At 42.1% G+C, this 27,433-nt stretch overlaps 1 protein-coding gene across 1 annotated transcript; it reads right to left on the bottom strand.

Annotated features, from left to right (window-relative positions):
- Positions 1 to 1,871: 1,871 nt before the first annotated feature.
- On the bottom strand, positions 1,872 to 26,003 carry LOC136284990 (ovostatin-like). The gene is made up of 35 exons (XM_066175551.1): positions 25,891 to 26,003; positions 25,192 to 25,375; positions 24,702 to 24,858; positions 23,533 to 23,585; positions 22,631 to 22,651; positions 21,416 to 21,584; positions 20,734 to 20,818; positions 19,806 to 19,917; positions 19,344 to 19,458; positions 19,034 to 19,143; positions 17,700 to 17,858; positions 17,121 to 17,348; positions 16,756 to 16,813; positions 16,143 to 16,288; positions 14,899 to 15,048; positions 14,167 to 14,337; positions 13,735 to 13,867; positions 13,044 to 13,140; positions 12,324 to 12,552; positions 11,658 to 11,781; positions 11,208 to 11,326; positions 10,703 to 10,754; positions 9,836 to 9,919; positions 8,776 to 8,952; positions 8,180 to 8,261; positions 7,539 to 7,695; positions 7,049 to 7,123; positions 5,917 to 6,082; positions 5,441 to 5,661; positions 4,650 to 4,865; positions 4,120 to 4,244; positions 3,853 to 3,943; positions 3,240 to 3,308; positions 2,202 to 2,307; positions 1,872 to 1,933 (listed from the first exon to the last, which is right to left on the bottom strand). Exons 1-35 carry the CDS (start codon positions 25,998 to 26,000, stop codon positions 1,872 to 1,874), a joined length of 4,413 nt encoding a protein of 1,470 aa, XP_066031648.1. The 5' UTR covers positions 26,001 to 26,003.
- Between the last annotated feature and the right edge of the window lie 1,430 nt (positions 26,004 to 27,433).

The following is a 27,433-nucleotide window of genomic DNA, read 5'->3' on the forward strand; positions in this document are numbered from 1 at the left end:
TTGGCCAGATGATTAATTTTCATCGGAGAAAAAAAAAATGCAAGCCCGCACGCAGCTTTTAGCAAATCTCCTGGTGGAATGGATCCTGTCAAAACACATCTAGCCCTCGGCACTTGAGCAGTTTGCACTTAAATTCCTGCTCAGGCCCCTGCGCGGCGGGTCCCATTGTGCCCCGACTCCAGGCCCGGTGCCCGCCTCGCCCCATCCCCGCTCCCGGGATGCGGCGGAGCGGAGCAAGGGCGCCGGCGAGCGGGGACCCGCGGCACTGGGATGGGAGAGGGCTGCCCGCGCCGCCGCTTCTCCCGGTAAGAGGAGCAGCATCCGTGTTTCTTTCCCGAGCCCCCCCGCTGCTGCTTTCCTAGCGTGTTAGTGTTTGCAGAACCCAGCACGGCTCCAAGCGTAACGAAGTAGGGGATGACAAAAGGTGCGGGAAAACGGGGAGGCTTTGCTTCTGGTAGCTGGTACCAGGATCCATCGTGCCTGGTTTGCACAAATCTGGCCAGAGTAGTGGACTGGAGGGTCTGGCAGGCTGAGATCCAGTATTTGAGCCCACGGCAAGCTGCCCCTTTCCTCACCCTGTCCCCTGCTAAGCATGATGCAGAGTCACTCCATGATGTCCACACCTAACCCCTACTCCTATGCCACAGGGGCAAAGGCAGTGACCCAACAGGGCTGGGAAAGGTGAGGAGGGGCTGTCCAGCAGCCATGAGCAGTGGGTGCCATCTCTGGATGTGGGGGGGGACTGAACACGATGGCATTGCAGTGGTGGCCAGTGGTTATCAGCTGGAACTGAGGGATGCAGCAGAGTGCTGCAGGCAGGACAGGAGTGTTCCTCTCCTCATCCTCCCCCAGCCCGCAGTCATGACACGTGGACTATCATCAAAATGCCTGTTTTGTGACACTGAAAAAAAGCCAATGCCCAGTGTAAAAATGTTTATTGGTGGAAAGGTACACATGATTTTGTTACAGAACTGGAGAGATGTGCTGTGAAAGGAAACAGAGAATCAGACACTAGCTCAATCAACGCCAGAGTCCCACTGGGATTCCTAAGGTGCAGTGGTCCTTTCCAGGACTTCAAGACAGAAGAAAATAGGGTGCTTGACCATTTGTTCAACATTTATGGTACTCCTGCAGGTGAAAATCCAAAAGAAAATAACCTCAATGAGAACACAGCAATAGCTGCAGGTTACAAAACATGTTTTTGTTTTTGTTTTCAAAATACAGGGTAGTCAGTTCTTTCTGTGTGAAACAGAAAAAGGCTGTACCAAAGTCTTGCAGCAAGCTATGCCTGGACTCCTCAGAAACTGCTCATCAGATAGGAGCCAGCAGAGCAGGATGCAGACCTGACCTCCTCTACAGCCAGGCAACATCGTACCTCTGTACCTCTGACTAGTTCTTACACTGCCTCCATGTTTCACGTCACCTCGTGTTCTCCTCAGATAATGTATTAATTGTCCAAGGAAAAGTTTCTGTTAGTCCATGTGGAAAACCTTGCTTGGATCTGAGAAGCATAGGCTCCAGAGGGAAGACTTTCAAGGATGGCCATAGGCAAATGGTTCTTTGGTACTTATCTGTGCTTTTGAAGGAACTTTGAAGGTATTTCCCAGCCTTTCCATTATTCTGCTCTTTGGCTTTCATTCTACATGCTAAGTTCTTTCCATGGACAGCAACGTGGTCCCCACTTGGATTCCACTGGTGTCACAGGACAGGATATGGCCATTGTCTCTGCCCACTCTCTGAGAAGTCTCATGGAGAGTTCATTTCTTCAACAAGGGTTACTATTCTACTCACTCTGCTTTTGCTGCTTTATACTTCACTTTTTTATCTGCCTGTTTGGTTATTTTCTGGCTTTCACTTACCTTTTCAAATCCTTAGTCCATTTCTGCCACAGCCTCTTTGCAAGGTGATGAGTATTGAGCAACAGCATACTCTTCTGGAGAAGAATAGAAATGTTCCTGTTACCCTGAAGAACACTTTATGTGCCTTTCCCTGGAGGTGGATATAACCTGTGCATGCTTAAACTGGAGATCCTTGAAATGTCCTTTATTCTGGTGCATTTATTTTCATAACTTTCTGGTCATGCCTATTGGTCACCTTGGGCATGAGACCAAGGTCAGTGAAGTGAAATGAGTCTCTCCCCTGGCCCTAGATTCAGGTACTGATGGAATTCAGAGGAGTGCTGGTTAAAATCAAAGACATACCTGTTTCATAGTAATCATAGATCTGCACAGGAGCTGGCTTGGGGTGAGTCACTATAAAGTCCTGCTCAACTGAGAAAGTGATTTCTTTCCTTTTCTTCTGTGAGATCTGGAATGGAAGGTCAGAGATCATCTCAGTCTTTTTATTTGTACAACACCATCTAAAGCAGACAAGGGTGGTAACTGACAGGTTGCATATTCCAAATCCCACTGATGCCACACCTACAGATGTAGGACAGCCATTATCTAAACATGTTTGGACAGTCCAAAGTGAAACTGAACTGAAAAGTTAATAGATTTTCTGTCCTGCTTGTATCACCTTATTCTGTAATTATTACATCTCTTATTGCCAAAGCTGGGAAAATTGTCCAAAGAGACTGAGTTTAATTTTCCAGGATCTCCCAATGGTCAGGACAATAAAGTCTGGTATTCTAATCCCTCCCATTTCAGACATGGACATTATGTGCCACCAAGAAACTGGGAATCAATTTACACTGTCCATCACTGGGGTATTGGTTTCTGTTATTTCTACAGTGCCCTGAGAAAATTATTTGCTAAGTAAATTCTGTTTCAGGGATTAGATTACAAGTAAAATTTTGCAATGATCTAGTATAAGAGAAGCAAAGAAAATCTTTCCAGAGGAGAAGGAAAACAGTGTTCCCTGTCCCATTGGAAAGACCAAGGTTTATAACAAGCCTACCAAAGAGACACACACTCAAGAGAACCTCTTTTCTGGTGATTAACTGCTTTTTGCTGAAAGGAGGAAGAACTTTGATTAATTTCAATGTGGTTCTTTTTAAAATTAACTATTTTTTGATTTTTTTAGTTGCTGGTAGGACAGGTGTCAGTCTGAAGCTATTTAGAAGGTTGGGAAGTTACATGCAGTTTGGGAAGTAAGCATCTTAGTGATTACAGCAGGAAACTGTTGAGGAAGAGAACATGATAAATGCACCATATAGAGTATATCCATATTGTGGTTATACCTATTACATGCTGATTCCATCCTTTGTGAAAATCAAATAGAAAGTGACCAGAACTTACATTTTGCAGATAAAGGAGGACGTGATTTTTCTTGTTTTCTACTTGCATGACTGTATGACTGTTAATGAGCTTTGAAACAAGAAAATGGAGATAAATATATTTGTAAAACATTACAAAACAAGTGCTGCCTCAGACCCTACTCCTCCATGTCTGAGGTATTCATTCTTCTCTTAGTCAAGTTTCAAGGGCTGGTAGTTGACTTTTAGAGTCCGAATGTTGCTGAAAGGATGGACGAAAACCTACCACTTGTCTTAGTTAGGTGTATGAGCTCAAATGCACACATCATAGCAATTCACTTGGGGAATTCTGCCTGACGCTGGTGTGATCTATGTTTCAGAGCCAGTCTGAGAGGCTTCCCACCCTTCCCCTACCTGGGCAGTGCCACCTCTCAGTTGCAGCTGCCAGCTGCTTAGGCTTGAGCTAAAACCCTTCCTAGTTTTAAATACAGGAGTGTCTGTGTGTTCAAAGCTCCCTGGAGGGCATTCCCTCCACCCAGCAATGAACAGTGCAGCCATGCAAGTGCCTCACATCTGGCTGAATGGCTCTTAACCATGCCTCTGGTTTCTCCTCTGTCCCTGTGGGGGGTAATTTAGCCCTGCTCCTCTAAGTTTACCTTGTCAAGGGAAGACTTAACAGGAACAAAGCCAGAGAGCATCTTCACATCAATAATGACCATGTTGGAGCTGCTGCGTTTCCCCGTGTAACTGAAACAACAGAGGGCCTTGTCAGTGGTCTTTTGGGATATTGTGTCTTACAGGCTGCTGTCATCAGCATATTGATCAGCTTGTGGTTCTTGACTTCATCAGCTGAAGTGAAAACACACAGCAGTGTTGTCTGCGTGTCTTGTCATCTGTGCAGCTGGTTTGCTGATGCACATTACCTGCTTATGAGGACAATATCAAATTTTGCTGGTCTGTCCTGTGGGCAGGAAGCATTTGACGTCTGTACTGAAAGCAGAAATCCAAAGGACCCTTCTGAAAGGTGAATGTTGTATCTCAGTGCTGTCTGGAAGAGGAAAAAACCCTTTTGTTCAAGAATGCCAAAGGTTTTCTTTGCATTCCAAAAAAAGAAGTGTTAGACTTAGTGAATTTTTCTGGCAATGCTGCACTTGGTTTTATGGGGAAGATCCTTGCTTACATCAGTGATGAACACATAAGACTTCCACTCTTTAACAATGAAGATGCTTGTACCCAGAGTCACCTCCCAGAAAGAAACCAGATGTTGATCAGAAAGGACTCTTTTTCCATGCCAGAGTTCCCCAGGACTCAGAATGTGGGATGGGGAAAAGAGTGTTTAAATGGCTTAGGCAAGCAATTAGGAAAAAAGAGAAGTCAGCTAGAAAATCATCAAAACAATGGCTATCCTGTGTGCAAAATGTGAGACACAATGAAGAAGAAAGCAGACATTTACTTGCATAAATACACATCCACTGCCATTCATTGTCAGGCTGTATTTCCCGGGGACCTCTGGAAGGGCAGTTTGTTGCAGCAGGAGCCTGTTCTCGTTGTTGACAATAAACACCTTCTCAAAAGGCTTTTTGGAAGTGATCTTGACTCTGTTTTGTGAGGCAGAGTTGTAGGTGGCCTCACCATAAGCAGCAAGTGCTTGAAGTGCAATGACTGTGTCCTGAAGAAAAAGAAAATAAAAAAAAGACAATTGGCCACACAGCGTGACCAGTGCAGAGGAGATCAAAGTCACTGTTGCAATACCAATCACAGTTGCTTCTTCCTGAATTTGTGTTTAATTCCAGGGTTCCCATACAAAAGGAACCATTTCATTCTCTCATGTATGCTTTAGGATAGAAGAATTTCTCTCCTAATACGAGGATCTCAGAACATAAAATCTGAGCAGCAGAGTGCACTTCCAGAGCTTTTCAAAGTGATGAAACCTGTGTTTTCTGAGGAGCTACACAGAACTCATGGGTCATCTAACTGATGGGACTTGGTGTTTTCTAGGCTCATCCCCAACACAAATATCTGTATTTATTGCTAGTCAAATTACTCTTGTATGGTTTTAATCTTTCTATAGTTAAGAAGAGAGGGGAAAAAAGTGTTTTGATATCCTAATATAAAGGTTTGGCTTCTCTCAGAGACAGCAAGTAGAAAAGAGAAACAGGACTAGGTAGTCAGAGCCCTGCTGGAACCCTGAAACAGTGGCTCGATTCCAAGGACTAGCTGTGGAGTGGAAGGTAGTTTTGGCACCTGGGTAGAAGAGAAACCTCCGTAGGGATTCTGCTGCCTGATGATCCACTGCACAATCCCTGAGGCCTTTGTGAGATCCTCTTTATTCCTGTTGGGTTTGTAGAGCAATGCCAACAGTGCATAACTGGTGATCTCAACTGCAGCTGAAGGGGCATGGTCAAGGAAGGAGGGAGATTTGTCTGATGGAGACCTCTCCTCCTGCTCCCAGTGCTGTGAGCCATCTGAATAAACAGAGAGAGGAACCAGTATTGATTACAGGTGTCACTGCTCTGTGCTGCCTTGGAGTCTCACTGTGTCCACGCCTCTTCCTCAGAAGGACTCCCTGCAGATCAATGAAAGCACTGCAGATCAACTCCACAGATTATTCGTGCAGTTTGGTTCATGTGCCCACACTCTCAGTATTGTCAAGGTTAGACCATCAGTAAGATCTGTTCTGTCCTCCCACTTTCCAAATTCCCCAAATGACTGAAACTCACCAACTTCCTTTGCTGATTTCTGTAACTCTTCAAGGAATGATTCACATTTTTCTGCCTTGCCAGCTAAGCAGAAAGCATAGGCCATGAGTGCCTGAGTGTAAACTTCACTGATACTCTTCTCAGATGCAGTCTCCAGACAAAAAAAGGCATTTCGGATTACAGGGTACTTAAAAACAAAAAAGCATATTTTTTTTTTTCAGGACAGTAGTCTTCAACTGCTTAAAATTTTTTTTCTTTAAACTTGTTCCTCATCCTGTCACTATCACAGCAATGAGAGTGGGACTTCAGTTTGTATAATGACTTCAGGGGAGAAAATACAGAATTCCTCAAGGAGGGATCCTTCGCAGGAAACATTAAACAAATCAAGTAGCTTTCAATGGTGTTCTTGCTGCGGTTGATCTATATATTTCACAAATAATTCCGTCTGATTACCTCCCTGATAATCATTTGCTCTGCATTTCTGTAGTCAAGAGTTTGTTGTCTTGAACAAATCTAACTTAGTGGTTTCTGTCCTCACTGACTCTGGTGTAACTTTAATTCTGTGATGTTGTACTATGTTTACGCCCACAAAAAAATGTACAGCTTGACTCTGTGTCCTCAGAAAGGATATGAAAAAGTGGAATCTAACTCATGTATTGAAGTCTAACATCTGCTCTGTAGTCACCTTTGTACTGCCAACTTTTTGAAAAGGACAGACTAGCTTTTGCTCTGATGGACATTTGTTTTTCTGACATATCTTTTAGTTCCATTTGTAGATTTTATAGATTTACCCGCAACAACTTACTTTCTTGACTGGGCTATCTTTGAGGCTAAGCCATAGTGTGTGGGTTACTACATGTCAAGTATTTTTATTGGAAACTAAAGGGTGTCACTAAATGTTTTGTGCATCGCAAATAGAAGATCTAATTCCACTGAGGTTTGTACAGTTTCTTCTCAAAGACTGGTGGTTGAAGAGGTATAGAGATGGGGATTTTCTCTATCACAGCAACCAGTGCAGATGCAAAGCAGGGTCACCTACTCTGGGAGCTCTCTCCCTCACTTTCTCTTTACTACTTAGACAATATAGCAGATGCTGGACTCATGGGAACAACTGGGGACCAGTTCCATCTGAATGTCAGGTAAGTGTCCTTACCAAACTGGAGTGCCCAGCTTCCAGCATGGCAATGGTGATGTAGGCAGAAAGCGACAGCTCGTCATCTACTCCTCCCTGAAAACAACATGGAGAGAGGAATAATCAGTGAATGCCACAGATGAGAGCCTTTAAATAGGAATTGCCATGTCCCAGGTGAGAGAGTGTGGATCATTCTGGAGGTAGCCCAAAGGGAAGGAGACCATTTGCATAACTCTTGAATAGCTCACAAATCCAGAGAAGCTCTTTGCTTTTAAGTCAAAAAACATCGCTCCTTCAAGCTTGCAGTCCTGTAACCCCATCTCAGGTGCACATAACATGTATAGCAGGTGTACAAAAGCTGACTGAGCTGAAAATAGTCATTATAAGATGTGGAGAATTAGCCCTTGGAAGAAAACAGGCATTTGGAGTGAAATACAGTTTTTGGCAGTAATAGGAAAACATATTCTTAATGAAAAGGTATAAATTTGACCAAGTAGTAATACTCTGCTACCTTCAAGGCATTGTTGAAGAGTGTCCCAACACTCCGGAAACAGCCATCCAGCTTCTGTTTGCTTGACAGCCACAGCAGGGTTTGGGACTGGACATGGTCATCAATATAGATTAAGCGACCAGCTCGTGCAAATGACCTGTACACAAAGGCAGTGAGCCTGCAAGGGAAAGAGGAAGTTGTGAGATGAGCACTGGAAGAAACAGATGAAAACAGCCCTCCCACTTGTGCTATTGAAGAGCATGAAGAGTTACAGCCAGCGTGTTGGTGGCTTGCTTTCTCTTTGTGTGCTCCTCAGAGAGAGAATAGTTAAAGGAGCAGTAGCTAGATGGGACACGGGAAGGATGTCCAGCACACTCTGTGGCTGATCCTGTCTACAGAGCACCACAGTGCAATGGGCTTCATAGGAGACAGCAGGAGTATGAGTCAGAAAGTCAGCTGGGTCTTTAGGGATCAACTTATTTTCAGGCACCTGACCTGGCAGAGGATGGAGAAACATTTTCTTTAGTATTTTCCAACCCCCAGTCCTAGACAGCTCTGTACATCTGATTCAGCCAGTAAAGCTGCCTCTTACCTGCACCATAATAATTGGGTAATCTCTGAGCAAATTAATCTCCAAGCCAGTTCTGCTCCCTGTCACTCACCAGGTGTTCCCTTCTTTATCTCTGGGGCCAAAGATGCTGTAGGACCCATCAGGATGTTTGTATGACAGCTGCTTCTGGTAGCCTGCAAGAACATGGAAAAGGAAGTATTCTTGGATGTAAAACAAAACCCTATTTTGTTTGCTAACATATTTGCCTGAAACCACAGGGGGAAAGAATGGAAAGGCAATGTCTATCTAGCAAGCAGGAGGGGAGCTCTAAGGGATCCTGTAAATGGAGGTGTGGAACACCTTGTCTTGCAGAAAACACTGAGAGACTAAGCAAGCTCTCTCAGTTCTATGCTCCAACTAAGCATACAGGACCAGGATACATGCTGTGCCTGAGTGGGAAAAGAGAAGAGGACTGAAAGACAAAACCTTAAAAGAAACATGGCAGTTGAATGTCAGCAAAAAGGCATAAGATAAGAAGAAAAAGGAAAGTAAAACAATGTCTTGTTCAGGGCAAATTCTTGGGTCACTGGGCTGTGCTACAACTGTGATGCCATCAGCTAGGGTAGCCATGCTGCTGCTGCTGCTTCCGCTCGCTGGCCCTCAACAGGAATTTCAGCACACATTGTAAGGGAACCACAAAGCTCTCACCGCTCACTAAGTATCCAGTGGCCTTGGATTTGACCTCTTCACTCAGCTGCCCTGTCTTGTTCAGATAGTCCAGGACATAGATGTTGGGTGCAAAGAGGGCCATGTTCTGCTCCCCACAGCCAAAGGGCATCTGGAGGAGCTGGTGCAGGTTCTGCATGGCAGTGCCCATGATGTCACCTAGGGAAGAGGGGATGAGAGGGGGGTATTAGCACAACTCATGGCCACTAAAATTACCAGTAATCCACTCCACAGGCAGAGTCCTAAAAGCCTAGCAGGGGTTGGGAGCCTTCTGAACAAACTTGAAGTTCTCAGGGCCGCGTTCTGTTCTGCTTTGCAGCCAACAAAGAATCCCTTCCCTGCCTCTCCTTACATTGTCTAAATTGCCCTTACCAGAAACACTCCTTATTTTGGTGCCACTTCAAGCAGATACTTCTTGTTGGAAATGAAAGAAGCTTACAGGAAACTTCAGTTTCCAGAGGATGGAAGGGAATAGCCAGAGCTATTTGTTACAAACATTTATTGCAGAATTAACAGCTAATGCTGCAAAGGGACATTGATAATGCAGATGTATCACAGAGCACCTCTTAACTGTTATTTCTAGGAAAGGTAGCAGAGACCCAGCAAGGGATTTCTGGAATGAGCTTCTAAAAGTCACCAACATTACAAAACAAGGATTTATGGCTAGTGAGTCATGTAACCAAATCCATGTCCTGAAAAGACTGAATAGACTCTACTGGCACCTCTGATTTGTAGGTGGGTGTGTAGGAGAATGCCATACTGGCATGAATCTGGCTGAGGCCATAAGTCAGAACTGTGCTGCTACTTCAGAGAAAGACTTTTAAATACATTAAATTTTAACAGAATAGTGAAGAGTGATACAACTGATATTTAAACTTCATCTTGCTGATGGAGAGCACTGCTGGATAATATGAGAATCAGTCTCTTTTCTCAAAAGTTTCCCACACTAGGAGTGGAAACACAAATTTTGAATCCTAAAAGAGCTTTCATGTTACATTTTCTATATTTTCTTTTTTAAATGTTTCATTAATTATATATTTACCAACAACAGAAAAGAAGGCTCTGGTTGATCCTTCTGAAACATTTGTAGGTAACTCTAGAGCTATATCTTGAGTAACTACATCATCTGTGGAGAAAAAACATTTGTCATTTATATAGGAATACTAATTATAACAGGGAAATGCTCCTGGCACAAATTGCACAGCACAAAATTGCACATAAGAGACAGCAATAAAGTGAAACTTACAGCATTCACCAAGAAGAAGCAGACACAGCAAAAATCAAAATTGTAAAAAAACAGATCAAGTGGTATAGTCTCTGTCATTGCCCAAGAGAAAACAGTAAAACAGGAAAAGGTTGGTGCTCACAGGTTGTAGTATCTGTGACCCTTGGGGATTCCTTCAGTGACACAATTAGCAGAGCTGGAGTTGGTGAGGGTGAGAAGAGATTTTTTGCCTCTTTCAGGCCGGTCAGGAAACCTTAGGAGCTGTTTGCTGTCAGCACTATGATGGTGTGGAAAGAAACATCACACTCCCTCTCCCATTCCCACCAGAGGTGGAAAGCTGTAAGCTACAGGGATCCATGGAATAGAGGACAGCAGTCAACATGAGTGAATGAAACACAGGACATAATTTGCACAGAAAGGTTGTGTCCCTTTGAGAGTTTCATAGCAGCCTTTCTGCAGCATTTGAGCACATCTGACCAAGGCACAGATGCTGCCTCAGTGATAGGCACCAGACGACACAGGAATTTAGTTGCAAGGAACCGAACTATTACACTCATACTAGCTATCACACAGACAACTCTGGGAAAAAGGGAAAGGAAAATATCTACAAACACTGCAGGAAAAAGTGCAGACTTCAACCTTCATTTCAGTTCTTCTGAAGACAGTGGTATATAAGACCCTTACCGTCTATACAAATTAAGGAGTTTTGAGTCTTTTCCCTTCTGATTCCTTCAGGCTGCATGGAGATGGAAAAGAAGAGACATAAGCAGTGGATGGGACAAAAGCAATCAGAAGAAATTCAGTGGCAAAAAAGACACCCCCTTCCCCAACCTCCTACATCATAAAACAGGTGTACTGAAGCAACAGTTTAAAAGTTTATGTATGATGTGGCTGCTCCTAAAAGGGAGTTGGCATGAGATGGAGTCCCTCATTTCCAGTTTCTCCTCTGCACGAGGAAGATAATGCACTTGTCAACATCCACTGGTTCTCATGGGAGAGAACATCAGGTGGGAGTGGACTTGGTCTTAGATTGAACAGCCAGACCCTGTCCAGCCAAATGAAGGTGCAGCCATACCAGGAGATCTCTGGGGAGCCTGAAAAACTTTTACTTGCTTTTGGTACTTCTGCTGTGTTTTAGTTTCCTCATGAAAAAGAGTACAAGACAAACAGTAAGAGCTGTCAGCAGTACCTCAACCAGCAGTGTTCTGATCTGGGTGTCCCTGTAGTCAATATTGATGTTCCTGGGAGATTTGTCTCCACAAGCTTCATCATCCTTGGTCTCTGCAGTAATGCTGACCACTACATTACCTAAAATAGCAGCAAAAAAAGGAAAAAAAATGGACCTCTACCATGCAGGATGATTGACAAAGTAAGAAATTTCATCTGATGAATAAGATTAAGTAGTTCAACATAGTGAATAGTCAGTCATTGTAGGTGAGACATATGGGAAGAGAACTGCACTCTAAAAACGGCAATGATAAACACACTGAAGCTCTGGAGAAGCTCTTTAACCCAGACAACTGGAAAGAACAGTGGTGAACCAAGCTCTCCAGGCTGGAAAAAGATTAAGATTTTTCAGGTAAGAGATACATTAGTATCAATTTTGGAACAGAAAACCAAGTAGATTCAAAGCACTTACCTATTTCTTTGGGGAAAATATTCCAGATATAGGTCTTTCTTTTTTTGGCACATACGCATCCATCATCCTCTGGGGAGATGAGTTTGGCTTGATAATCAAGGGAATCTGACAGTGAAACATTAATCTGAGAACAGAAAGAGTGGTGTAATGGCAGGAAGGTTTTGTTCCATATTGCAGTTGGTGCTTTATTGTTAGAGGGGGTGAGACACTATCTGCTTACATCTAGAATTTAGTGTAGAGTAGATTTAAGGCCTTGGATGATGATGTTTGATTCATCATCCATCAGATGTAACCTGAACAGTTTTCCCTCTTGCTTCTCTCAACAGTCTTAACGGATGTTAAGCATTCTCTGCACACCTGATTCTTAATAAAAAGGCCCTGTGAAATCATTGATGGCTTTCATAACTCTGGATGGTGAATGATTCTCTGCAAAGCACTTATTTATTTTCTCTATGGATCTTGAGATAGACCTGCCCTAGTCACAGTTCACAAGATCTTCCTTTGCTCTATACAGGTTTCTGAGGACAAATCAAGTCTGGATAATCCGTTGTCCTGCTAGAATGAGCAGTACCTCAGTCAAGAGCAGATCCAACCACCTGCACCATTTTGCTGCAGCCTCTTTGGAGATGGGGGGTAAGGTCTAAGAATGTGGGCAGAAGTACACACCTTAATGCAGTGGTCAAGGTAGTTGAAGACAGTGGCTCTAAGCAGGAAATCTTCTCCTCGTATGATAGAGTATGGCAAGGTCAAGTCAACAAAGAAAGGCTGCAAGGCCGTCAGGGAGGCAGGCACTGACATGCCAAATCCAGCCAACTCTTCCACACAGAAAGCACTGGCTTTCCATTTGGTGATGGTGTCAGGGATGGTGTATGAGATGCTGGCTTTTCCAGTAGAGCTGATGGGAATGGAGAAATGATGAAAGTTTTAGAAAGGGTAAATTTCAAATAACTTGCTTCTCAGTAGAGACAACAAGTTTTGAAAACCAGAACTACTCTTATTCTATCTACAGAAATCCCATCAATCCCTGGAATTTATCACTAAAAAGAAAAAGTCCATTTGAAAGTTCTTCTGTCCATAATATCCTTGAGTTTGGAAAGAAAACTCAGAGTTTTTGTTCTGCAAAGCTGTATTTTAAATAGAGGTGTCCTTCTTCTGAGGAAGGGAATATGACTCATGGTACACACATTGTGGGAACAGGTGTCGACATCTTTGCTAATTTGATCATGGGAAAAAGAAGGGCAGATGGGCAGCTGGTGGTTGAAAAACTAGGTCTTCTGGGCCAAAAAGGAAGAAGAGTTGTCAAGGGATTGCCACCTTGCAGGACATCAGAGAACATATTTAGTAATTCCTAGAGAAAGGTAAAGATATGAAAGAAACAGTACTCACTTAATTGGAACTATATCCCAAATCCAAGCTTCAGGAAAGAATTCCCGAATAGTCTCAAGGATGAGTCTCCTCTCTCGTTCCTCCCTCCCTGCTTCAGCTGGCAAGAGATAATGAGAATTTGGTAAAACCTGTCTCATATAATGGGGATACCCAGAAAGGACAGGTTTGAATGTGCATGGGCCAGTATGAAGTAACAGTTTTGCTATTTCCAATCTTACTGAGACTATACATAATGCCACACAAATATTATTAAATGTTACTTATGTATCCCTCAGTTAGGTATAATCTGGTGTCAGAGGAAAAAGAAAATATTACTTGAAGTGTTTCAGTCTCTCATGAGCATGAGACCTAGGGTTAGAATTCAGGTCACTTGGCTCTTAGCTCTGATTCCTGTTCACACTGTCACACAGTCTTTCCCAACTAGCTCTGGTGAGAAGGGAATCAATGTCAACAGTGTTAGTTTTGTGTGACCCTGCCAATTGCCAACAATTCCCAGCGTGAAACTGGACATGGATCAGAAGTGTGGACCTGAAAGACTCTTTTGGGCATTGGTCATTAGCTTAAACTATTTCGTTCTATGCCAGGCCAATGTTTAATATCAAAACCAAAGTGGTTGATGAGTACTGTATATGTCTGTATAAGAATACCTCTTCCTTTAAGGAGAAAATCTCTTTCCTGTCCTCTGCATTACCTGATGATTTGATATGGTGTGCAGAAGCCACATGTCCTGCATCCACTACATATGGTTGACGCCTTACAGTCTCACCAGTGCATACAACTGGCTGTCGAACCTTTGAGTTGGTAAAAAATTTAATTCCCAAATCCTGTAAAAAACACATTTGAGCATTAGCTGTAACCACACTGTAGCTGAGGTTTGTTCCATTCTTCCCTCTTTCCCATTACTGTGTTTCCACCACAGAGCTGCCCAGAGACATGTATGCAGAGACTTTTGGGAGCTTTGTGTGCTGGAAAATCACAGTAGGCACCAGAATCAATTGAGAATAGAGGTTTAAGAGGAGAGTTTGTCATGGATGAGTTTTACTAATAGGGTTGTTTTCAGAATCTAACACTATATAAGTAGAAACTCACTTCAACGTATTTAAGTAACATACTGAACATTTACCCTGAGGAATTGATACACATCTGGGCCTAATCCAGACATTACAGGTGTGTAATACAAGCCTTCGTAAAAGATGTGGTCAGGTGAGACACAGGGCTCTTGGGAGTCTTCTTCTAGATTGAACCCATGGAAGACATAGCCTTGAAAGTCTTGTAGGGGATGCAGGCTGTATACCTGTGAGGGGTAAGGAAACAGGAACTGTGGGTATGTAAACATCAATCTTACTTACACTGACAAATACTGCAAATCGCCAAAACTGAGATGACAGCCTGTTTGAAACCATGCACTATTTCCTGGGCTGAGAAATGGCTGAATGGCTGGGATTAGAGGGCAGTGATCAGTGGCACAAAGTCTAGTTGGAGGCCAGTAACCAGCAATGTACCACAGGGTAATCCAGTACTGGGTCTGATCTTGCTCAATATCTTCCTTGATCATCTAGATGTTGCAGAAACGGCCTACCCTCAACAAGTTTGCTGATGGCACAAAACTGGAAGTAGTGGATTTGCTGGAGGGTTGTGCTACCAGAGACCAGTCACAGGTTAAACTAAGTCCCACATGAAAGAGGATTTACAATCCACAGGAAAAAAATCTGTTTATTGCCTAGTAAAGATGGCTTGCGACCAGCACATGCCAGAAGCTGTAGAACTCTAACTCAGTCTAATGGTCTCAAGTGGAGAGACACTGTAGTGGAGGAGGAAGAAGCAGTGGAAGGAGGCAAAGGATTTGGCAGCTTACCATTTCCATGGACAGCTCTGTCTCTGGCTTCAGGAGCAGCACACTCTGATCCACTGCCCTCACAGCACAGAAGGAGTTGGCAGCAGCTTCAATGATCAAACTGACATTAGAAGCTGGGTGCATCTGCTTTTCAGAGAATTCCAAGTGGACCTAAAATTCATCAAATAAATGTTGGCATGGCTAACCCATGCTGCTGGTGCTCTGTGTGTGAGTGGAGGGCAGGAAGGAGAGTGGAAGGATTTTCTGTTAAAACACAGAAGATCTGCCTGGAGGAGGATGTCTGGTCTCCACTGTAGCTGTTGGCCAGGCCTCTGTTATGACATGGACTTAGGCAATAAGAACACTTAGATTCCTGTGATAGCTTAAACGAAGCCTACCTCAAGTGATTTAAAACAAAGTGTGATTCTTTTGCTGTCATTATCGAATCAAATCAAACCTTATTATGACTTGACTAGATGCAATGATCCCTACAGTGAACAAATCATATTTTTCTGAGGTCCATTGCCCATGTTAGCAAATATATAAAACAGATTTTGCATCTATTTGGAACAAAATCTTTTTCACATTTGTTTTAGATAAGAGGAAAAAAATAGGAGGGGTAACTAGAAACATTTTGTTTAATGTCACTTGGTTTGTCTTGTTCTATAGTTTCATGCATTTTAGCTTTCAGGAGCTAAATATTAGAACGATCTTACTGGTAAAATCTGAGTTTATAATGATGAGTAAAAATGTACCATTGGGAAAAAAAAAGGAAAAAAAAAAGAAAAAAAAAAAAGAGGAAGATATACTTAAACCCCAGACTTCTATTTTGGCTTTCTTTTTTATGTGTATTTAGTTCTGGTAAACCTAAACTGCATTTCTCAACAAAAAAGTGTAAAAAATTAGATTGAATGATGAAGTGGGATAAGTCTAAAGTGTGTCCACAATGCTGAAGACCAGAAAGTCTAAAAACTGAATGGAGCCCTAGTAGAGTTTAGGAGAGGCAAGAATCATTTGGAACTTATGTGGGTCTCCTGAAAAGTTGTTAAGGTTAAAAGAAGATATATCTTTTGACAATAAGGCCAGGAGGTAGTGGAAGAGGAAAGATACAAGGCCAAAGTGAAAAAAGAAAAATGAAAGGAGTAATGTAGAGAGAAGTGGAAGGGAACAAGAAACAGAGCTGGAAGTCTCTTGTGGATGTGTACACAAAGCATTTGTATTTATCTGACAGCAGGTAAAGCTTGCTGTATCTTAGTGCCTCTCACCTTGTGTTTGAAACACTTCTCAACTGGCAATTGAACACTGTCTGCCACCAGCTCCTTGTCAGGGTGTAAGGTGTACACCAGCAGCCGAAGGGCTGGAGCCATCTTCTCACGGACCACAAGTGGAATGGTGAAAGTGCCATTTTGGCCTGTTAGAAGAAATAAAGGCACCAATAAGGAAGGAATCTCAAAGATTTACTGTAGTAGTAGCCAAGATCAACAGGTATGCAACTGTACCAGTCAGTGGAGTGATCTGGACTTAAATTGAACAATTTTCCAGGAGGTGATGGGCCTGGGTTTAATCCAGGTGGTGTCAGATTTATTGTAGATTTGAACATGTGGTCATAGTCAGATAGGACCCTAAAGCAGACACTCTGCATTCCCTATGTCATCCTTTGGGAAGATCTTTAGAGAACACCATTTGACTAATATCAAATTAAGTAATTGCTGGACTAAACCTGACTTTATAGTGATCTTAGTGGTAGTGCTACTACCATGCACGCATACATGGGTGGAGAGAGATACGGCCCTCCCTATAGCTGCTGTATTCAACCATCTGGGTGTTTGTTTGTTTGTTTGTTTGAATGCAAAAATATGGATTGGCAACTTAACTTACCAGCTTGGATATTAACTTTAACTTCCCCTGTAAGGACAATCTTGCCTTTTGCCATGCCCTGTGCAAAGAAGATTAAGACATGTATGGGTTGGCAGAAGTTGGAGGGAGAAAACAGCAATCAGGCTCATTGTGCACCGACAGGACAATCTGCAATGAGATCTTAAAAGCTGAAACGTAAGCCTTAGGGCATGATGAATGCTCCCACTGCTGCTGCTGGGGACCTTGTTGGTGGTCACAAAGCAGAAAAAAAGGAGGGGAAAAGGGGGACAGAGAATACCATTAAGAGCACTTACTGCTGTAATTCCTGTGGATGGATTGCCAGATAACTGCCCTTTCAGCAAACCAACCCACGACATCACACTCACCACATAGTAGAAGTTCATGGTGTTGATTCTCTTGAATCCTTCTGTGTTTAAGGCATAGTGCACAGTGATCTTCCTCTTCTGCCCACATTTCAGATCTTTCCACAAGCGCTCAATCCTCACAAAACTGCTAGTCCAAGAGTAGAAGCGCTGGACGGAGAGAGACGCTTCTGGGTAGTAAGGCTCTATCCAGCCCTCATAGTGGCAGTGGTCACTGGTTTTATAAACTGCCTGGACAGGAGACGGAGTGGGGAAGAAAAGGAAAACAAAGATATATCACTAGGGAAGTCGTCATCATGTTCTGACATCAGAATGATTAGTTCATGTAATGCATATAGATAGGAACTGCATCTAAAGCCAAACTGGTAAGGAAAGAGCAGCCTTGCAGCAAGTCATTGCATTGCAACAACTCAGATGTTTTCCTCACTCCTCTTATGGTAGTTTTTGGGAGCTCTAGACCATGAAGAAAGATGAAGAAAGCATATTTTTATTATCAGAATTAAAACCTCATCCCATCTTTTTTTGGGTTCAGTTTGAGAGCAGCCATCTCTGTGTCTCTATTCAGCCTTGTTTTGTACTCACTTTCAGACTGATCTCGGAATCAAACATTTCAGATGTGTCAATGCTAAACTCAGCAACACCGTTATGATCTGTGGTGAAGTTGTCTGTATTCTTGTTATTGACAAATAGCTGAATAATCTCATTGGAAATTGGAGAGTTGTCTTTGTCTACCAGCTTGATCTGTAAAAGGGAATGAGAAACAAGTTGAGCGTATTGTCTTTCTGTATGTAGATACTGATATTTTGCATTCCTTCACTCTCCAAACATCAGAATTACTTTTTCATCTTCCTTCAAAGCAATACTTGACAACTGAAATCTCTCTCTTCACTTTCTGGCAACTATCGGAGCCATCTTACAAGGTTTGGAGCAGGAGTTTCCTCAGCATCTGCCACACCATTGATAATGTCCTTCTGTGGAGCAAGAACTTTCATATCTCGTCTCTTTCCTGATCAGTCCCTTGTGACTATACATTTCCAGTTTAAAAATATATTTTCTTTTCTCCCTTCCTTTTTTCCTTGCTTAGTCTTGAGAGTCTGCTGCTGCTCTTTTCATTGTCTGAAAACCTTTTCTCCATATCTTTGTTCTCAACATTTTTCTGATTGTGTCTACACTGTCTCAGCTGTTTAGGTGTTAAACAAACAAACAAGCAAACAGAAAATAACAGATCCCATTAAGTAAATGCTATGTTGCTAGAAATGAGCATTCATTTTGATTTTTTAAAGAAAAAGAACAGAGTGGGAATGGGAACCAAATAATAAAGTTATATAGATTTTACAGAAGGGAAAAAACCCCACTCTTGAAAGACAATCTTGTCTCCTTTCAGTGCTTCTGGTGCCCCTCATCCTTTCCTCATTGATAAAAGCTGAACTGAAGGAGAGAGGTTTATCCTTACCCTTTAAACCACTGACAGACTTATGTGGGTATTGTCATGAAACAAAATAGTGAAAAACCTTTGAGACAGAAACTGTTGTTATTTCCTTGATTTTTTGTGTGTGTTTTAAATTCCTTTCCCTCTTTCCTCCTTCATCCACCAGTGTTTTTATTCATGTCTGGCTGGCATGTGCTAGTCAGTTGCAAAGGGAGAGGCAGTGACTTATAGCAAGCTTAAAATGCAAGTTAGAGAAATGCTAGTTAATGAGTTGTTCTGATTTGAAGTATTTCTGGCAGAATCAAACTCAAAATATGCTAATAGTCTTCAGTATTCAGAATTACCAGTAGGGCCCTGCATGTAACCAGAGAAGATTGGGGAGAACCCCTCCACTCCAAACAGTCTCCTAGATGTTGCCATCTTATGTGATTCTTATGTGGTTGCCTGTCAATCATCTTCAATACAAGCCCTCCAACCTTTTGCTTACCTGTCCAAAGTAAGGAATTCCTCTTCTGTAGTGGAGATCCATGTTCTCAAACTGTATGGTGCTCATCACCCGAGTTATGGAAATAACCTGAGCAGCTGTAAATTGCAGGCCTGGAAAACATGCCCAGAGACATGAGAAAAGATACTTTCTCCTGCACAGAGCATCATCAGACTTTGCCTGGAGATGGTCACTGTACTTGTAAAAATGACTTTCCTCGGGGAGACATTCTCGTACTCAGTGAGCAGAGGCTATCTCTTACTCTTCTTGACCACACCACTTTTGCTGTTTCTGTCTGTCTGGAAGAGATTACCTGTTCCTTTCTCTGTCACAGTGGCTTTCACATCAAGGTTCCTCATGTAACCAGTGCGATGTAGCTCAAAGATGTTGGAGCTGAAGACCTGGGAGAGGCAACCATCTGTCTCCAGCTTGTCAGGGAAGAAAACAAATCCTGTTGTCAAGGATTGTAGCTTGCAAAGGGTGTTGACTATACACAGGACCCTTCTTTAGTGAGTGGAGTCTTTTCCCAGTACTTTTAACATGGTTTATACATGTTTATGGGAAACTGAGTCATGAAGAAGAAACATGTCGATCCTTCAGGCCTGCAGGAAGCCAAGAAAAGAGGTACCCTGACCTCCTAGCTAGTCATACAAGCAAAGACATGAGTAGGGCAAAGAGAAGCATCAAAGAGAGAAAGCGAAGTGGGCAAAGGGAGGGAAACAAGAACACAGCATAGAGGACAAGCATGAAGAGGAATAATAATTATATATCATACATTTTTGGTAAATGATTGACAAACTGGGCTTTTCTTGCACCTCCCGTATGAATCAAAATCCCTGCACACACTGAGCTTGACTTTCCCTTCAACAGGCTGGCCATAGGTGTACCTAGGGGAAGAGGAAATAAGATCTGAGGAGGTCTATTAGCAAATGCTTGAAAAATAATCTTAAGCTAATGTGTGCAGGAATAGATCCAGAACAAGAAGTGAGCTGGGAAGCCAGAGCATGGAATAGTTTCACAGGTTTTCCCTAACTGTCCTGCTTTAACAAAATAGAAAACACAACTCAGAAATCAAAATTAGTTCTTTTTCACACCTAAACCTATGAAACAAAGCTACACCTTGAATGTAAAAACAAATACCTTTATGAACATAATGAACAGACATGGCTATTGACCAAATTAAGACTGTTGTCTCCAATCTTCAGCTTAAACTGGAGTTCCAGGTTCACTGAAATCAAAGAAAAACTCCTCATATCTGCTAGGGGATCGGGATTTCAACTCTGGGTTCCAAATTGCAAGATCTCGGTGTTGGTGTAAACAAGGTTCTTCTGAAGGACCAAGCTTGGAGGGGGAGTTAGACAGCTGGAACCATAACATCTCCTCTAGAATTTAATGGTGCTCTGCTTTATGAAGGTCTCCCTCTGGAGTGGGTTGTTGGGAGTGGACACATCCTACTTTACCGAAAGATTTGTCCCTCTCAAAAGATTTATCCACATCGTAGAACACTTTGTGGAACCAAATACTTACACAATAAAATGAACACGCAAATAAATGAAAGCTCCAATGACCAAGTCAACCCTCACCAATGTCTTATGGGGCCCTACGCATTTTGTCTTCTTCTCTAAGCCCTGGCTCTTTCCCCAGTCTTTCAGAAGTTCTTCCACTTCAGTGTATTCCCTAACAACCCTGCACGTGGTACTTACAACCCACAGACTTTCACTGTGAATTCCGAATCCAGGACTGTAAGGCTTTCTGGTGCAGTGACTGTGACATCAAACTTTGGCAACACTAGGACAAAGAACAAAAAGATAAAAAACCAGCACTGGCATAATGTGAATTTGCAGACCCTCCTAAGATGAAAACAAAAATGAGGATATATCTTATTGTTAGTCACTGAGGGAATGGGATCTCAGAACTGGGGTGGCAATATGATTAAGAACTGGCCTGATCTGAAAAGGCTTACTAAAGCATTTCTGCAACACTTTGAAGAGAAGACAGGACTTCTGAAGTGAGTCCTGTGATGTCCAGATGCCTTGCAGAGTTTTGGTGAAGAGAATTCATGAACATAGCTGGGAAAAATTTAGTTTGTCTCTCTGAAATTTGCAATCAACTTGCTGATTTCTTACGCAGATTATTTTGCTGGCTGAGTGTGTGAGAAATAGTAAATTTTTCTTGTTTTGTTTTTAGACTTTTCTCTTTCTTTTTTAATTTCCCCAGTTCTTAATGACAACTAATTGAAGTTGCATTTGCCAGGAAGCTGTTCGAAGTTTTAGCAGTCAAGAAATGTTGTTTGATATGAGCTCATTTCTAATAACGTTTCCTATGCTGAACAAAACAAAACAAAACAAAACAAAACAAAAAAAAAAAAAAGGGGGTGTCATTTACCGTATTCCTCCACAAGGAATGAGTGATTTGTTTTATCTCCTGACTTCTTTGCTACAATAATTTTGTAGTCCCCCAGGATAGGCTCTTCAGTGAGTGGGAATTCTAGCTGAATAATATTCATCTCAGACTTCACATTTTGCCACTGCAAGATCCTGTTGCCCCTTGGATCCTGAAGAAAAAAAGAATGCAGACTCACAGGTTTTTTTTTGCCTTGGAAATCTTTTGCTACTAGCACACAAAACCAGCAACAAAGAAGAAAACAGAGCAGGTTGCTTTAACTCACTAGAGAAGCTGCTTAATGCACGTGCATTGATTTAAATTGCACCTTTGTACTCTGATTATTCATGTTATTATTAATGTTGTTAGATTCTCATCTATTGTTCCCGATTTAGGCATTCTCTGCCAGCCTACTTATTAGTCTCAATCATCAGGGAAAGTTGCACAATGCTGCTCTTTCCTGCTCTTTAGTATATGTTGCTCTAGATTTGTGTCAAGAGGGAAGAGAAAGAAAATCTTCTTTGTGCTTTCCCTTCAGGCAAGTTTATCCCACACAAATCTTGGCCTTTAGCAACCCCAGCTTTTTTTTTCCAGCTGCCAGAAGAAGGAAGGAAACCTTTTTTCTGCATTCACTGGGGTGGCATTTTCCTCTCAGTATATGTTATGCTAGCTAGACTAAAGAAAACTCATTCACACCGTTTCCTTGGCTCTTTACAGCAACGACTGGAAGAAAAACAAGTGAAGGGCTCAAAAGATGTATGTTCTCACTGCAAGGAAAATAAAGTCCCCTGACTTCACAGTGTAACATGAAAATTTGTAAGTGTACTGTCTAGACATGAACTGCAATTGTTTTAAAAATCATCAGAAAATGCCATGAAAGTACTGACATAGTTAGTAGTTGCATTCAGAACCTATATTTGTTCACAGTTTTTAGCAGCACTAGAGTTACAAAAAATATACCCCAAAATAAGTTGAGCAAACTGGGGGAAGGGGAGGGGAACACAAGGCAGACATAAGAACACTACTAATTTTGACTGCTGTAATGATTATAGATTTGCTTTCCATGTCAAGCTCAAAAAGCATCCTTGTTTTTTGTGGAGTTTCTGTTAATTTCTGCTGGTGTAATCAGCAATAAGATTTGTCTGTGTATGGACACATTCAAACCCATGAAAGGACATGTGCCTGGAGTAATGCAGTACAAAGACAAAAATTTCTTACCTGAATTGCAATCAAGGGGTACTGAAAGAGGAAAAAACAGAATGGAAGAGACATTAGGTGGCTGATCAAACACAAATTCTTTTTTCTCAGGACTGTGAGAAGTATATCATCAATATGCAGTATAATACCATTAATCAGAGGCCCCTATCTCTTATTTTAATCAGTTTAACAGCAATCTTACTTCAATTAGAAGCTTGCATAAAGGAGAGAGATGAAATGAGAATGGTGGGGTCGTTTCTGGTCACCCTGGTTTTAGTGCAATCTCAGAGCATTGGAGTGAGCAGAGTTATAGAGATACACACAAACCATGATTTGGGCTTCTTGTGAGCACCAGCTCTTTTGCTACCACTGTGCTGTCTCCTGCATTACAAGCACAGGAGAGGAGGCCAGTGATGACCCTTCCATTAATTTCCTTATGCACTGTAAGCATGAAGAGAGACTGCTGGCAGTAGAAAAAATACCTCTGAGGAGATAAATAATTGTGGAAGCAGCTTCCTCTTTCATTTCTCCCATTTCTAAAATGGGTAAAGTGCCAGGTGGATGATTTACTGATGCCTGCAAGCAACATTTGGTGAACTGTAAGACCGGGAGACTGAACCGTGGGCTTTCTGGTCAGGGCTAAGATAATGTCTGTGACAACAAAGTGGAGGGGGTTGTGACCCTCTTTCCCAGTCATAACAGAAGGTGTTGTGTCAGGAATTCAAACTGCTACACACTTGCCTCCTCCCCTGTGACTCTAATTAAAGTGTGGATTACAGCATGTGTTTAGGAAATCAGGTTAATTTTTTGGCATTTAGTCTCTGCAACATGTCATTTTATCCACAGCAATCATTTATGCAAAATTTGAGAAGAAGTTGTCTCCCAGCAATTTTAAATACAGGGGAATATTACTGGTCACTCACCTTCTCCTGAACGGGTTTAAAATTTAAATCCAGGGCAACAACACGAAACCTCACTGGAAAGGCAAGGAACAGGTGTTAACTTTGAAGATAGTTTATTTGGATGAGCATGATGTTTTGCATTCATTAGTATTCCCACTTTCCCAGGATCTTCCAACAGTCCTGCTTGCACAGGATGCACATAATAAAATGCAACTTAAGGTAGAAGAACCCTACACAGACTTTGATTAAGGGTCTTTTCCCTAGCATCAAGGGTTTGTACTCTTTCATAAAATTTCCTTTAATGTTAGTAATGACAAGTTTACTTTCATTAAAGTTTAACCCCACAGAAAGGAATGACTGAACAAATAAGAACTGCATTACCTTTTCATAATTTGATTTTGTCTCCTGCTTGCCCCAGCTCAAAACCAAGCCACTTGACCAATAAACAACCCATATTGGACACTCTGGTGGCACCAAAGTCCAACTGGTAAACTTTTCTTCATACTATGTGTCTATGTAGATAGAACTCATCCTAATTAAAGTAAAAATAATCTAGTCTAATGGTTGCATTATGTCACTAATCTCTGGGAAGAAGTCTCCTTTTGTTTCCTATAGTGTGTGCTAGAAACCTTAAAGTCTGGAAATGAGTTGAGGAATGGATCTAGAAAGATGGAGCTCTGCTTGATGGCCATGTGAGAAGCATGGATAAGGGGATAAGTGCAGCAATGCAACATGAAAATCTAAACTCCAAACACATTGGAGGCCAGAAGGTAAATAGCATGATTTTGTCTTTAGCAACTTATAATCAATTTTAAAGCAACACATTTCACTCTTGTTGTTTGGACTATTTTGATGCTGCCCAGAACCACAGAGGGAAGCATTGTTTTACACCACGTATTGATCTAATCACCTCTTCCCACTATCCTGGCCTGTCATCAGTAATGAAACAGAAGCAGTGACGGCTTCTGTCACCTGGGAGGAAGGGATGAAAAAAATAATAGAGATCATGGGATGACAGTCTCCTGATGTCCTGAAGATGATTCCCTAAACTCCACAGCAAATAACTGTAATAGTTTTAACAGAAACTCTGAAGAAACTGCCTAGAATGTAGCTCAGCCTGAAAAACACTGAAATTCTATCTGAAGAAATTGCGTCCTAAGAGCCACGTTATAGACAAAGTGGACATTCACCAGTCTGTCCTGGTGTGTACATGGGTTTGTCTGTCTGCACAAAGACAATGCTGTCTGTGTTCCAGATCATCACTGACTGCCGCTCCTCTAGGCTGATGGTGCTGCCCTTGGCAGAGAAGGAAATGAAAGCCAGTGGTGCAGAGTGGACAGGAGGAATCTGTGAAGAGGCAGGAAAACATGGGGAGGTCGTTAGTCTTGAAGTAATTTGCTCCAGGACCTGTTGAACAGCAATACCTGTGGCCTGGGCTCCTACAATGAGACACAATCTCACTTCTACCAACTTCATCACCTTTTTGGTCTTTTTCTTATTACTTATGTCTACAAAAAAATGCCTCCTTGTCTGTTACTATGTTACTCTCCTTTGTTTCCTTTTCCCTTTAACAAGTCTTATTTCTTTCCCTGTTTGTTCCTTTCCTGTGCTCTCTGCTTTAATTTTCTTGTCCCTGTGTACATTTCTTTTCCATGGGGACATAAATTGAAATTAACTTACCTTGAACTTGAAGCATTGTAGACCACTGCTTGCTGTCACAGTTTCATTAAAAATAGTGGTATTAACAGAGCTGTATTCTAGGATTACTCTGACGGATACTGTCTCATTGAGGTGAAGGAACTGCAGGCAAACTTGACCTGGAGAGTCATTTTGGAGGACAGCAGGCACCATCAGGACATACTGCCTGTAAAATCCAAACATCAAAGTGATCACATTCATATGTAAGGGAGAAACAGCCTCAACAGGATACAGAAAACACATAACACCGTTATTATTCAGTACCCACCAATTACTTTAGATTAAATAGGACACACTGCCAGTGCTCCTCACTCTGTCCTGCAGCTCTGAACTAGCCCAGTCCAGTATTGCCTACAGCTCTGGTATTGCCCCCAGCTCTTGTCATTTTGCCCTTTATCTGAGCCCTGGGCCCACCTGGTTTTAGCAAAGCACCCTGCTGTCATTATTGCTATTGCCTTTTGTTGAAACATGTCAACTTCCATGGAAGTTCCGCAATAGGTGGAAAGTCTGATCAGATTAAATGAGAACGATTCTTGCCATCCCCATTCTGCTTTAGCTCTCCAGGTATAAAAGATGAGCCCTGGCAGTATTTAATTTTTAGAGAAAAACTGATAACATTGATTAGCACTGTCTTTAAAGCCTTTTCACAAATGCTAATAGTAGTAATAGGGTAGTTCTTACGGCTCAGGTTCCTTTGCAGCTGTTACATGCCAGAGAAGAATAGCCAAAAGAAACTTCAGCCACATTTTTCTCACTGGGAAACAGAAGAAAGAGATAAGTTCTCTTCCCATGAAACAATTCCTTGACTACTAGTTTAACAGCTCTGCAGCATTCCTCACCCAGTGCTCCAGAGGAAAGGAGTTTGCTCTTCAACTCCTCCCTGGCTCCTTCCTTTGATGTTAGTGCCTTTATAACAGCAGCAAGGGGTGGAGATCCCAGTCTATTCTACTTCTTGCAAGAACCTCCCCTAACACTACTGCAACTAAAATCAACCCACCATCTCCAGACTGCAACATTTCACTGCACTTCTCTTGTGCAGAATGTCTGCACAAAATACATTTAGTGGTCTTGTTTTCAAGGGAAGGGGCTTTGGGTTTTACACTGAGACTTATCACAGTACTGAAAATCACAAAATGACCTAAACCTGAGTAAGTCTATCAAACCAGATTAATATTTGAGAGTTTTCCTCATTTTTCTTGGAATTTACCTACTGGATTGACAGTCTGGGTGAAGTAGTCCAATTTTCTATACTTTGTCACCAGATTCTGGCTTAAATAATACACTGACCTTTCTTTTCCCTTGCTTCATAGGTATTTTGAAAATTGACAAAATGGAAAAATAGAAAACCTAGAAACAGAGAGATCTAAAAAGCCTTAAATACTTCTACCTTAGCCATTGAGCACATGACAGCATTGCTTGATTCATTTCAGCTCAGAATTAGCCAGTCAGTGAATCTATGGGAATTTGTTAGTTCCCCAGGTTTCCAGTTTTCACACCTGTGTGGAAGCTAATGGAGTTTAGTATTAGGGAGAAGAAAGTTCTTTTGTTCTTTTGTACTCTGAAGAGAAAACAAAGCACTCAGGTGGGCTGCTCCCCACAGGAAAAACAATGCTGGAAAGCAGTTATTTGAGAACTGTAAATAATTTCTTCCATTAATGTTGGTACTGAGTCTGTCTGGCATGAGGTTATGAACTCAGCTTTCTCCACAGTAGCCTGCTGTGCTTTGCATTTGAGGCTAGAACAGGTTTCATAACTCACCAGCATGAAGAGTGCTTGCTGAGTGTCAGGGCTTTTTACCTCCCCCACCTCCCAGCCAAAAGCCAGGAGGCTTGGGGTGGGCAAGGGACTGTGAGGGGCCACAGCCAGGACAGATGACCCAAAGAGGCCAAAGGTCATATGTACCTACTATATGATACCATGCTTAGCAATAACAGGTGGGGGAAAGGATAAGGAGGGACATTTCTGGTAACAGATTTATCTTCCAAAGCAACCACTGCCTTTACTGAGGTCTTACTTCTCAGGGAGTGGCTGGACATCTGCCTGCCAATGGGAAGCAGTGAATAAGTCCCTCTTTTAGCTTCTTTTTCATTTGCACCTTCTGCTTTGCTTTTTAAACTGTTGTTATTTCAACTCACTAGTCTCTCTGACATCCTTCCTGGAAAATGGGAGTGAGTGAAAGATTGGGTGGCTGCTTGGCTGCCAGAGAGATATGGATCCAAGGGCA

The sequence above is a fragment of the Chamaea fasciata genome, unplaced genomic scaffold (assembly GCF_029207755.1).
Source record: "Chamaea fasciata isolate MVZ Bird 193981 ecotype frontalis unplaced genomic scaffold, bChaFas1.0.hap1 SCAF_2, whole genome shotgun sequence".
Classification (NCBI taxonomy): Eukaryota; Metazoa; Chordata; class Aves; order Passeriformes; family Sylviidae; genus Chamaea; species Chamaea fasciata.